The sequence below is a fragment of the Haemorhous mexicanus genome, chromosome 29 (genome assembly GCF_027477595.1).
Source record: "Haemorhous mexicanus isolate bHaeMex1 chromosome 29, bHaeMex1.pri, whole genome shotgun sequence".
Lineage (NCBI taxonomy): Eukaryota > Metazoa > Chordata > Aves > Passeriformes > Fringillidae > Haemorhous > Haemorhous mexicanus.
The window spans coordinates 793,086-806,396 of record NC_082369.1 but is presented as its reverse complement, the minus strand read 5'-3'; the positions used below and the strand labels follow the sequence as shown (position 1 = coordinate 806,396).

The 13,311-nt window shown below is 55.9% G+C and overlaps 1 protein-coding gene across 12 annotated transcripts in view; it reads left to right on the top strand.

Annotated features, from left to right (window-relative positions):
- PTPRS (protein tyrosine phosphatase receptor type S) overlaps nt 1-12,882 on the top strand; it is a 138,120-nt gene extending 125,238 nt beyond the window's left edge. For all 12 annotated transcript variants that reach the window (XM_059870191.1, XM_059870190.1, XM_059870187.1 and 9 more), the window contains 10 exons: nt 781-956; nt 1,512-1,631; nt 2,168-2,322; nt 4,021-4,306; nt 4,681-4,859; nt 6,029-6,155; nt 7,419-7,544; nt 8,715-8,869; nt 10,143-10,278; nt 10,721-12,882. In XM_059870191.1, coding sequence (XP_059726174.1) covers nt 781-956; nt 1,512-1,631; nt 2,168-2,322; nt 4,021-4,306; nt 4,681-4,859; nt 6,029-6,155; nt 7,419-7,544; nt 8,715-8,869; nt 10,143-10,278; nt 10,721-10,789 — 1,529 coding nt within the window. In that variant the 3' untranslated portion in view covers nt 10,790-12,882. The remainder of the gene's footprint in view (nt 1-780; nt 957-1,511; nt 1,632-2,167; nt 2,323-4,020; nt 4,307-4,680; nt 4,860-6,028; nt 6,156-7,418; nt 7,545-8,714; nt 8,870-10,142; nt 10,279-10,720) is intronic.
- The last annotated feature ends 429 nt before the right edge of the window (nt 12,883-13,311 follow it).

Below are 13,311 nucleotides of genomic sequence, written 5' to 3'. Positions count from 1 at the left end.
TTGCAGATCCTGCCAGCCGTGCCAGGCACTCGCTGTGCTCGGGAGCAGCCAAACCAGCCCGGAGTGCTCCGCGCCAGGCGCCGGCTCTGGAGCTGAACCTGGGCAGCGCCGCCTGCCAGGGGCCTTTCAACTTCAGAGCAGCTTTCTCCTGCCATGTCCCAGTCAACCTCTTCACTCTGGCAGTGCCTCCTGCTCATCCCAAGCCCTCAAGCAGGGACCCAGGCGAGCAGCTGGAGCTCAATAGCCTGTAACTCATGCGAGTAGGGAAAAAAAACACTCTTAAAAATGACAGCGGGCAATTTACAGCAAGTCAAAGCCTGTAATTTCAAAGCCTTCATTGGCTAAATCAAGCCTGGCTTTATTCTTTACACTGTCCAGCTGTAGCTCAATGCCTGCCATTAGACTAGGATCATACAGTCATTGACCAGGTGCATTTGCTGCCTGGGCTCGGGGCAGGCTGGGACAAGGACTCATGTTTGTCCTACGGACCCTGGTGCAGCAGGAGCCCTTGCTCCTGTAAGCACATGAGTAAAAGCACCATGGTTTCAAGGCCTGATATATTTGGTCTCTCTAAAATCTTTTGCAAGGAGTTGCTGTCTCTCTGCAATGCAGGAGCTCAGGCTGGGAAAACCTTGCCAGGAGCCTGGGTCATCCTGACCCACGAAGGCTCTGGTGTTTCTGTAGGGAGCTTCTCTCTAACAGCATCCCTGCAAAAATCTCCTCGTGCTCCCAGCTGTGTGAAGGCCTTGCAGTTCCCTGATTTTTGCTGATTTGACACAGGAATTGTGGGCAGTGATTACATCAATGCCAACTACATCGACGGGTACCGGAAGCAGAACGCCTACATTGCCACCCAGGGGCCCCTGCCAGAGACCTTTGGGGACTTCTGGAGGATGGTGTGGGAGCAGCGCTCAGCCACCATTGTCATGATGACTAAGCTGGAGGAGAAATCACGGGTAAGATGCATGAGAGGGATGACTGGTTAGTCATAATCCAGGGGGATTGGAGGGGAGAGTCGGGGGAGCAGCAAATCCCTTTGATGTGAAGCCAGGGGGGATTTCTGCCTGCTCTGCCAGCACCCTGAAAGTTCAGTGATTCATTGCTTTTAAAAAAACAAACCATTCACCCTGGAAAGCTGCAGCCTCCTTGGCAACTCCAGGAGAAGAGGCTGCTGGATCCCACTGCACGTCTGTCTTGGAGCTAATCATGTGGCAAGTTTCACATTCAGTTCTCTTGTTTAACAAGCCCCAGTACATTCCCTCTAATCTTCAGGATCATTCCAGTCTGTTGTCTGTGGGATTGATGTAGCATCAAAGTCTGTGCTTAGTCAGAGGAGCTTTTTCTGGTGGGTTTGGGTTTGTCCCTGTCCTGGTGCTGTGCAAAGACACTTCTTGCACCTCCCTTGCCTTTGCCACCGGCCCAGCCTCCCCTGTAACAGGGCAGTTTGGGAATGAGCATCCCCCCCAGTGAAGGGTCTGTCCCAGCACTGAGCCCTCCCTGCTGCCTTGCAGATAAAGTGTGACCAGTACTGGCCAGGCCGAGGCACAGACACCTACGGAATGATCCAGGTGACCCTGCTGGACACCATTGAACTGGCCACCTTCTGCGTCAGGACCTTCTCCCTGCACAAGGTGAGCTGGCTCCTGCTCCTCTTTTCCCTGGAGAGGGGGTGGAACACTCCTGGTGAATTGCAGGAATACTCAAGGATTTCTCTTAAGGGAAAAACTCAGAGCAGTGGATGGGAAGGGGTCACATAACCTGAACTCTTTTACACCTGCAGGCTCCAGTAACAAAGGGGTCTCAGGCTGCAACATTCCAAAAGATCAGTAAATCTTTGATGGGACCACTTTGGCTCATGGCAGTTCCAAACCCTCATTCCCATCCCCAAGAGCTCTGGATTTCCCTCCTAACAGTCCCTCTGCATGGCAGGGGTGCCACTGGATGAGCTTTAATGTCCCCTTCACCACAAACCATCCCGTGACTCGACTCCAATAAAATTAAAACAGCAATCAGCATTACAGACATTGCTAATGAGCAGGGTCCTTCCGAAGCAGCTCCTGCCCTTCCCTGTGTGCAGTGGGGGAGCCCGGGCAGGGCTGTGGGCCGGGGCACAGCCAGCCCGGGGTGTGGGTGCTGCTGCCCTGAGCCGTGCCGTGCCGTGCTGCAGAACGGCTCCAGCGAGAAGCGCGAGGTGCGGCAGTTCCAGTTCACGGCCTGGCCCGACCACGGCGTGCCCGAGTACCCCACGCCCTTCCTGGCCTTCCTCAGACGGGTCAAAACCTGCAACCCCCCGGACGCTGGGCCCATCGTGGTGCACTGCAGGTACTGCTCCCCTCCCCTGGCACGGGGCACTGGGAGGGGTGGGTTCACCTGGGCGCAGGGACAGCTCTGGGCCACAGGTGCATTCCCAGGCAGCATCTGAGGAGGGAACCTGGGGGTTCCACTGACCTCAGCATTTCCTGAGATGGTGAGGGATGTAACTGGGGCCACATCACTTGGATCGAGTGCTCCAGGCAGGGCTGGACAGGGCTTGGAGTAACCTGCTCTAGAGGAAGGTGCCCCAGGCCGTGGCAGGGGTGGGACTGGATGAGCCTTAGGGTCCCTTGGGAACCAAACCATTCTGGGATTCGATGATGTGGCTGAGCAGTGGGAAGTGCCTGGTGCTGTGCCAGTGTCTGGTTCTGTGTGGTGGGGCTGTCTGTGGTCACAGTGAGAAAGGAGGAGGAGGAGGATCGGGTGTGACCTCGGCGGCTGTTGGAGGTGTTTGGGAGGCAGAGCTGCCTCAGCTGCCCAAGGCAGAGCTGACAGTGATTGACAGAGGGTTTCTGAGAGCTGCAGCCTTCCTGATAATGCCAGGCTGAAGGCAGGTAACATTCCCTAATTCAATTTACAACCCAGTGAGGAATGCTTGGAGCCTCAATGCAGATAAATCCCTGTGTTCCTCTGGAGGGTGTGGAGGAGCCTGCGGGTTCCTGGGCACTGGGGGAAGATCTGAATTGTGCAGGCTGCTGGGGAAGCTAATCCTGCCTCTGCTGGAGGATGCCATTTAAACAGTCTTTGTGAGTGGGCAACTTATCACTGCCCTTGCAGATGGCAATTATTGTGCACCTCAGAAAATGAATAAAGAGCTGTCAGCTCACAACCAGCTCCCAGATCAGCTGCTAAATTCTTGCCAAAGCTCCAGTCACCTGCTTGGTTCAGGTGTTAGGCAGTCTAATTAACAGAGATCAAGGGGGCTCGAGGAAAAAAGGGACAGCACTGGAATGGTGAAAGGAAACCCTTTATTAGCAGTGGCACAAGAGAGCACAGAGCCCTGCTGAGGCACAAATGCCGTTACGCACGGGTCTGATGTCACCTGATGCACAAAAACATCGAGGGAGAGAGGTGGCGTGTGTTACTCATTACAACATCGGTGGTTTTCCAGCTGCAGAGATCTGAGAGATTAAACAGGGGCTTTTAGATCCTGCCAGCCCCTTGCTGGAGCCGCAGGGGCCCTGCCACAGCTGTGCCTGGCCCGGGCTGTCACAGTGGAGGGGGGACAGGACAGAGCGGCGTGGAGAGGGGACAGAGAGCAGTGTGGAGAGGACACAGCAGCGTGGAGAGGGGACACAGAGCGGCGTGGAAGGGACACAGAGCAGTGTGGAGAGGGGACACAGAGCGGTGTGGAGGGGACACAGAGCGGCGTGGAGAGGGGACACAGAGCAGCGTGGAAGGGACACAGAGCAGTGTGCAGGGGACATAGAGCAGCGTGGAGAGGGGACAGAGCGGTGTGGAGAGGGGACATAGAGCAGTGTGGAGGGGACACAGAGCAGTGTGGAGAGGGGACATAGAGCAGTGTGGAGAGGGGACATAGAGCAGTGTGGAGAGGGGACATAGAGCAGTGTGGAGGGGACACAGAGCAGTGTGGAGAGGGGACACAGAGCAGCGTGGAGGGGACACGGAGCAGCGTGCAGGGGCAGCAGGCACCTGCCCAGTGGGAGGCCCGTCCATCACTCCCTGTCCCCTGTCCCCTGTCCCCAGCGCGGGCGTGGGACGCACCGGCTGCTTCATCGTGATCGACGCCATGCTGGAGAGGATCAAGCACGAGAAGACCGTGGACATCTACGGGCACGTCACCCTCATGAGGTCCCAGCGCAACTACATGGTGCAGACAGAGGACCAGTACAGCTTCATCCACGATGCCTTGCTGGAGGCCGTGGCCTGCGGCAACACCGAGGTCCCGGCTCGGAACCTCTACAGCTACATCCAGAAACTGGCGCAGATCGAGGCCAGGGAGCACGTCACGGGCATGGAGCTGGAGTTCAAGGTGAGGCTGGGCCTGCCCAGGGCTGCGTGCTCACAGGGAGCCTTGGTCAGCCTGGTGGCACCTTGCTGCTCCCGTGTGGGAGGTACTTCCATGGCTGGGTTGTGCAGCTCCCTGGGGAGACCTGCCTGGCACCACAGGCTGCTTCCCTCCCTGGTCACTCCAGATCCAGAGCGAATTTGCTCCCTCTTAAATTGGAGGGGTTTTGAGTTTTTTAGTAGTAGTGCTATTTTCTGAAAGTTTTGCTTAGGGAAAGGCCTCGGTCTCTGTGCCCCCGCCCTAAAAACAAACCCCAGGAGGGCACCCAGAGGGGTAGAGCAGGCGAGGGGGCTGTCAGGGGTCAGGAGCAGCCTCAGCTGAGTGTCCCCTGCCCGCAGCGCCTGGCCAACTCCAAGGCCCACACCTCGCGCTTCATCAGCGCCAACCTGCCCTGCAACAAGTTCAAGAACCGCCTGGTGAACATCATGCCCTACGAGACCACCCGGGTGTGCCTGCAGCCCATCCGCGGCGTCGAGGGCTCCGATTACATCAACGCCAGCTTCATCGACGGCTACCGGTACGGCCCCGCCCCGAGCCCCGGCTGCCTCTGCACGGGCAGCCTCTGCTGGCCACCCCCTGTGCTGCACATCACCTGTGCTGCACATCACCTGCCCCGTCACCTGTGCTGCACATCACCTGTGCTGCACATCACCCACCCCACCACCTGTGCTGCACATCACCTGTGCTGCACATCACCTGTGCTGCCCATCACCTGTGCTGCACATCACCTGCCCCACCACCTGTGCTGCACATCACCTGCCCCACCACCTGTGCTGCACGTCACCTGCCCCACCACCTGTGCTGCACATCACCTGCCCCACCACCTGTGCTGCACATCACCTGTGCTGCACATCACCTGCCCCACCCCCTGTGCTGCACATCACCTGTGCTGCACATCACCTGTGCTGCACATCACCTGCCCCATCACCTGTGCTGCACATCACCTGCCCCACCACCTGTGCTGCCCATCACCTGCCCCATCACCTGTGCTGCCCATCTCCTGCCCCTCCACCTGTGCTGCACATCACCTGCCCCATCACGGGTGCTAGGGCTAAATCCCACCCCACACCCAAACCCAGCCTGCTGAGGAGATTTTCCCCTGTGGTGGTCTTAAATTGCCTCTCTGATGGCTAAATTATTAAATTATTGTTAAATAACCCTCTAAAGCGGCACAGCCCTTCCTCAACTGCAGGTCCTGAACACAGAGGGTCAGCCCAGGGTGGGTTTGGCTGTTGGGAGGTTTCTAAATATGGATTGGCCTTTTTATTACCTCTGTGATTTGGGGCTTTGCAATCCCCAAAGCTTCTCCCAGGAAACTCTGGCCCTGGGAGCTGCAGCCCTCCCTGGGTGGGTTTGCAGGGAGCAAAGCAAGTGCACGTGCAGCTTTTCCTGCTGTCCAGGACCAGCAGTGCTGGCCATGGCTGTGCCACTGGGATTAGGGCAGCTCCATGCCTGGAGCTTGGATTTACACCTTGGAAGTGATATTTAAGTAGAGCTTCACTGTTGGCTCTTTATTTTTGACCACAATCACCACAGACATCCCACCCCGTTTAGACCCTGTGCAGTTCCAGTCCTTCCCCAGCATTTCCATTTGCTCTCCCACTCTCCAGCCTTTCCCTGCCTTCTCCGAAGCTGCTGCCCATGCAGAGCTTCCCCCCTGACCCCTCCTTGCTTTGGGCCCCCCAGGCAGCAGAGAGCCTACATAGCCACGCAGGGGCCGCTGGCAGAGACCACCGAGGACTTCTGGAGGATGCTCTGGGAAAACAACTCCACCATCGTGGTGATGCTGACCAAGCTGCGCGAGATGGGGCGGGTGAGTGGGGCTGGGAGGGGATCCTGGGGGGCAGGGGAGGGGATCCTGCAGGGCAGGGACAGGGACAGGGCTTGGGAGGGGATCCTGGGGGGCAGGGGGGGGGATCCTGCAGGGCAGGGACAGGGACAGGGGCTGGGAGGGGATCCTGGGGGGCAGGGGAGGGGATCCTGGGGGGCAGGGACAGGGACAGGGGCTGGGAGGGGATCCTGAGGGGCAGGGGAGGGGATCCTGCAGGGCAGGGACAGGGACAGGGCTTGGGAGGGGATCCTGCAGGGCAGGGACAGGGACAGGGGCTGGGAGGGGATCCTGGGGGGCAGGGAGGGGATCCTGCAGGGCAGGGACAGGGACAGGGGCTGGGAGGGGATCCTGGGGGGCAGGGGAGGGGATCCTGCAGGGCAGGGACAGGGACAGGGCTTGGGAGGGGATCCTGGGGGGCAGGGGAGGGGATCCTGCTGGGCAGGGACAGGGACAGGGCTTGGGAGGGGATCCTGGAGGGCAAGGGAGGGGATCCTGCAGGGCAGGGACAGGGACACAGACAGGGAGGGGATCCTGAGGGTCAGGGAAGGGGATCCTGCAGGGCAGGGACAGGGACAGGGCTTGGGAGGGGATCCTGGGGGGCAGGGGAGGGGATCCTGCAGGGCAGGGACATAGACAGGGGCTGGGAGGGGATCCTGGGGGGCAGGGGGGGGGATCCTGGGGGGCAGAGACAGGGACAGGGGCTGGGAGGGGATCCTGGGGGGCAGGGGAGGGGATCCTGGGGGGCTTGGGAGGGGATCCTGCAGGGCAGGGACAGGGACAGGGGCTGGGAGGGGATCCCGGAGGGCAAGGGAGGGGATCCTGCAGGGCAGGGACAGGGACACAGACAGGGAGGGGATCCTGAGGGTCAGGGGAGGGGATCCTGCAGGGCAGGGACAGGGACAGGGCTTGGGAGGGGATCCTGGGGGGCAGGGGAGGGGATCCTGCAGGGCAGGGACAGGGACAGGGGCTGGGAGGGGATCCTGGGGGGCAGGGGAGGGGATTCTGCAGGGCAGGGACAGGGACAGGGCTTGGGAGGGGATCCTGGGGGGCAGAGACAGGGACAGGGGTTGGGAGGGGACCCTGCTGGGCAGGGATGGGGCTGACAGGACCTGCTTGCCCTGGCAGGAGAAGTGCCATCAGTACTGGGGCTGGGAGGGGGGTCCTGCAGGAAGGGACAGGGACAGGGGCTGGGAGGGGACCCTGCTGGGCAGGGATGGGGCTGACAGGACCTGCTTGCCCTGGCAGGAGAAGTGCCATCAGTACTGGCCCGCGGAGCGCTCGGCACGGTACCAGTACTTCGTGGTGGACCCCATGGCTGAGTACAACATGCCCCAGTACATCCTGAGGGAGTTCAAGGTCACAGATGCCAGGGTAGGTGCTGGCATGGGGCAGTTCAAACTGGGAGGAAAGGGGCTGGCAGAAGGCACAGGGCTTGGTGGGCTTGGCTGAGGTGTCCACACTTTCTCTGGGGTTATCAGTGGAGGAGAGCTCATGGAATGTCCTGCTTGGAAGGGACCCACAGGGATCACAGCCCCTGCACAGAACAAGGTGGGGCTGGATGAAACAGCCTCAGGCTGTGCCAGGGGAGGTCCTGGTTGGACATCAGCAGGAATTTCTTCATGGAAAGTGTGGCCAGGTAGTGGAAGGGGCTGCCCAGGGAGGTTTGGAGTCCGTGTGCCCAAGAGCTCAGTTGTGATGAGGAACAGAACACACACACACACAGATTGGACTGGAATCTTTGTTCTTACAAATTGAGAGGAGTTTTAAACCTCTCTCACTGCCTTGAGTTGCTTTGTTAGAGAGGTGCCTGGCTTTGGGGTTTAGCTGCAGCTTATTTGAGGTGAAAGCAGAAAGAATTTACCCAGAAAAGCTGATAAAAATCTTGCAAAGGTTTCTCTGCACCCTTCAGAAAATGAGCACTTCTGTGGCTTGGAGAGGAGCCACTGTCAGTCATGTTCAAAGGGACAAATTCACTCCAATAATCTTCGATTCAATGTCAGGTTTCTCATCTGAAGGAACATTTCAATACCTTCTCAAATTTCTGTAGCAAACACAACCCTCCCTCTCACAGCACAGCTTTTGAGGTTGCCAAAGTATTCCAGAACCTGATAATTCAATTTGCAAGGTTGAGGAGGAGGATGCCTCATCAGTCCTCGTAGAACAAGATTTATCTTCCTGTCAGCTGTAATTCTGACACTGTGGCAATTCTTTGTGAAGATTGATTAGAGGGGCCAGCACCTCACCTTGAACGTTCCTTTGCTGAAGACTCCATCTGTGCTGTCTGCAGTGGTCAGAGCTTTCAGCACCTGCCAGGATATGGATCTGTGCTGACAGCCTGACTCCAGGAATGTCAGCTGCAGCACAAGCAGCTTCATCACGGTGGGGCTGGGTAATAAATACGTGTGCACTCGACTACAACACTGAGCTGCCTCAACTTTTCCTGCCCTTTAACAAACCAGCAGCAAAACCAGGGGAGTTGTTTGCCTTTTCTGTGTGTTGTGACAAAGGCAGGCGTTGAACTATTCCTGTTGTGTCCCCCAGGACGGTCAGTCGCGAACCGTTCGTCAGTTCCAGTTCACTGACTGGCCAGAACAAGGTGTGCCAAAATCAGGAGAAGGTTTCATCGACTTCATTGGGCAGGTGCACAAGACCAAGGAGCAGTTTGGCCAGGATGGCCCCATCTCTGTCCACTGCAGGTAGGCACAGGGACACACCTCATCCAGGTGGGGTGCGGGAGAGCAGAAGGAATTGAAATCCAGATATCCCCCCTTTCCACCCATCCTTGCAGGGAGATTTCTTGGGGCTGTTGGTGCCAAACACTTCCTCTGCCAGCCAAACTCATCTCCCTTCAGCCCTGGCACTGCCCACAAAGCTTTTGGCTCTGTATTTAGAGAGATGAAATACCTCTGAAGGAGATGGGAGCCACAGTGCAATGTACAGCATATCTATAGAATATCTATAATATTTGACCTGCAGAATTAGAAGTATTCTTTACCAGTCTCAGCCCAATTTACACCTCCAGCACTGCTGGGCTGTTTGCTGTAGCAAGAATTGTACCTCCTTACCCATAGGCAGGACAGGGTGATCCATTCTTATTAAAATTGTTCATTTTCAAAAGCCCAATATTACACATTATTAATAATGTTCCCACTGAACGCTGTTTACCACTACCCAAAGCTTTTAACTTCTTAAATTTCCCATCCCCAAACATTTTTTGGGTCACACTCTGGGCCCTTGGGTTATTTCTGGCTGTCTCTCCTGGAGGACTGAGCCAGGCTCTCCACTTCAACAAGTTCACGGGGCAGAGCTCAGCCCCAGCCCAAGCAGCATTTACAGGGGCATGTGGACATTGCAGTTTGCAGTTTACAGGGACATGTGGACATTGCAGTTTGCAGGGACATGTGGACATTGCAGTTTGCAGGGACATGTGGACATTGCAGTTTACAGGGGCATGTGGACATTGCAGTTTGCAGGGACACGTGGACATTGCAGTTTACAGGGACATGTGGACATTGCAGTTTGCAGGGACATGTGGACATTGCAGTTTACAGGGACATGTGGACATTGCAGTTTGCAGTTTACAGGGGCATGTGGACATTGCAGTTTGCAGTTTGCAGGGACACGTGGACATTGCAGTTTGCAGGGGCATGTGGACATTGCAGTTTGCAGGGACATGTGGACATTGCAGTTTACAGGGGCATGTGGACATTGCAGTTTGCAGGGACATGTGGACATTGCAGTTTACAGGGACATGTGGACATTGCAGTTTGCAGTTTACAGGGGCATGTGGACATTGCAGTTTGCAGTTTACAGGGACATGTGGACATTGCAGTTTGCAGGGACACATGGACATTGCAGTTTGCAGGGGCATGTGGACATTGCAGTTTGCAGGGGCATGTGGACATTGCAGTTTGCAGGGGCATGTGGACATTGCAGCACACAATTCCCTGACTGTTCCCCCTCCTGCAGTGCTGGCGTGGGCAGGACCGGGGTGTTCATCACCCTGAGCATCGTCCTGGAGCGGATGCGCTACGAGGGGGTTGTAGATATTTTCCAGACAGTGAAGATGCTGCGAACACAACGACCTGCAATGGTGCAAACAGAGGTGAGGGGGGCCCCCTCCTGTCCCAGGGATCATGAAATGGGTTGGCTTGGCTTGGGTTGGGTTGGGAGGGACCTCCAGCCCCTCTCGTTTCACTCCCCTCACTGGCCCGGGCTGCACTGCTGACTTCACCTAAGAAATACAAAATGAATTAAAAAAAAACCTCCTATTGTTAGGAAGTCCCTTAAAGATTCCGTGCCAGTCTGGAGGCTCTGTTCTCACTCAAGAAGAAGAATCTGGCTGTGGGGCTGACAGGAGAGGGGGATGCTCAGTACCTGAGAAGCGCAGGCATAAAAGGAGAGCTGGAGCTTCCCTCTCCCAGGAGCTCTCAGCTCTTTGAGAGCCACAGAGGTTCCTGCTCAGCTTTGTGCTGTGTGGAGAGCAGGACAGGGATCCTGAGGAGCCCATTCCCCCCTCTGAGGCTGCTTCTCTTTGCTGTTGGCAGGATGAATACCAGTTCTGTTACCAGGCAGCTCTGGAGTATCTGGGAAGTTTTGATCACTATGCAACATAAAAAGCCATCGTTGTGCAGACTCTACCAACCACTTCAGTCCTGGAAGGCCTCTTCTGACCCAGGAGGAGAGCTTGAACTTACAAAACTGACTCAGAAGAAGAACCTTTTCATCTGGACAGTGCATCGGGAGCAGGGGGGAGGATTGGAAGGAACACCCCTTGGGCACCTCCGCGTTGTGACCTGGCCCTCGCAGGGGCAGCTCGGGAGGGCTGCTCAGACCTGCTCTGGAACCTCAGGAGGTGTTCCCTGGGGAGGATGGATGGACGTGGGGAAACTGATCCAAAAGCTACAACACACCTTGGGAGCCGTTTCTGCTGGAGAAGGGAAGGAAAAACCGACTTTGGTTACATCATTAGAGTTCAGTTTATTTACTAATGTAGTTGGCAGTCTTTAAAGGAAGTCACTTGCAGAATTGAAGGTGTTCTGTGAAAGAAAAGGAGCTAAATCTCAACACTTAGGCAGACTTAGGGTCAGGAGTTCTTCTAGCTGGAGTCTTAATAACCTCAGTATCAGCGTTGGGATGATTCTGGGCTTGCAGGCACCTTGCAAACACTCACGGGATGCCCCTGCCACGCCAGAGGTTTTATAGCTCACATTTTGAATACTTGGAACATTCCTCATTTCTTCTAATTCCAAAATTTATTTTTTAGGATATTTAAAAGGATGACGAGCGAGTTACGACCCCCAGAGCTGGCTGTGGGGGGCAGCCCCTCCCTTGCTTGGGCTGGGGTCTCTGGCTGCTGGGTCTGGGCCCCCTCCCAGCACATCAGGCTTTCCTTGGAGCAGGGTGGGAGGCCCTGGCAGCAGGGCAGCCCCTTCCCCAGGCTCCTTGCACACCCACAGCCCACTGCTGCCCCTGCTCCTGCCAGGAGCCCCAGCACACCTGGGGATTGATCTCCCAGGTCCAGCTGGTTCCTGTGCCAGCCCCTCGCCTCTGAACTCAGCAGCTCTCGGAGCTCCTCTCAGGACTGGCCCAGCACCAGGCACTCCTTGCACATCTCCCTCTGTCCCCAACATGCCCCAGCTGTACAAGAACTGGGAAAGATCCAGGAAGGTGCATCCAATGGCAAATACTGTGAGTGGCTTTCTTTAAAGTATCGATGTAACTGTAACAAGTGACATTACCTTTTTTTTAAATAGTGTATTTTTTCTTTTTTTTTTAAGACAAAGAATATCAGTCAATGAATTTAAAAGAAAAATTTGCTTATTTGTTCATATTATGTTCAAAGACAGTCTATTTTTTCACTGTAGAAATGTTACGTGTAATGGCTGTGATATATAAAAATGCAGTGCAAATTGCTACTTCTACATATTGCTTTTCTACCATTTAAAAGGTTTAACTTGCTCATGTAAGAACAAAATGTCCTTTCTGGATTTTTTTTTTAATTAGTAATGTTATTTTTTGGGTTCTGTTGTTTTCAATCACAGACACATCCCAGGTCCCCTGCAGGGGTGGTGGCAGTGCCAGTTCCCCTTCAGCTGTGGCCGTGCAGGGCCAGGGCTGAACTGGGACATTCAGCAGCACCAGTGGCTTTTGCTGGCTGGAGACAGAGCTGAGATCTTGGAGCCTGGACACCCCTCAGGTGTTTTACCATCCCAGGTGTGTTGCAGACCCAGCCTGGCCTGTCTCTGTGCTGGGTGTGCCTCCAGTGCCCAGGGCTTTTCCTGCAGCTGCCCCCAGAGCACAGGATGTCTGAGAAAAGCCACCCTGCCCCAAACTCTGCTCACCTCTGCCCTCTCCTTGTTTTTTATTTTTCTAGAAGGGGTAATCATGGCCATCGAGTGCTGCCCAGAGCCCCCCACACAAACCCATTTCCTGTCTTTAACTGAAACAAGAAAAAGAAAAAAAAAAAAGAACCCACTGAAAGGCTTCTTCGAGATTTTACTTATTTGTGTGAAAGTTGCCCAAATTTCTAAGTATGTTGCAGCAAAATCTTACTGGACAAGTTGGGGGGAGGGGGGAGGTTTTTTCTTTGTATGAGAGCAAAGTGCTGTTGCTTTCACACTGTTATTTCAAACTGAAACAGTAAGTGGTTTTCATACCACGGTGTATGTAGATATATTGACTTTGTATTAAAGGAAGATTGTCTGAACGTGCTGCAGCCCTGTGTGTGTGGGAGGGCAGGGCCTCCCAGACCCATCCCAAACCCTTCCTGCTGCTGCCCAGGGCCACAGAACAGCTCCTCTCCCCCTGCTCCTGCTGCAGGCAGGCACCTGTACGAGCCAGACCTGGCTGCAAAGGTGGAACTGCTCCTCTGGGGAGCTTTGGGCCCAAAAGTGCAGCAGCACAGGCACCAGGCTGGTGCTGATGGGCAGGGGGCAGCTCAGGCAGGGGCAGCACCCACCAGGAAGGTTCTGCCCCTGTCCCGGGGCTGGCCCAGGGCTCAGTCCCCTGTCCCTGCTCCCTGGAGCCCAGAGGGGTGAGGATGCAGAGCCACAGCCCTGGTGCCACCCTGCTGTCACCTGCAGGGCCACGGGGGGATGCCAAAGGCAGAAGGCTGAGCCTGGAAGAGGCTGTGGCT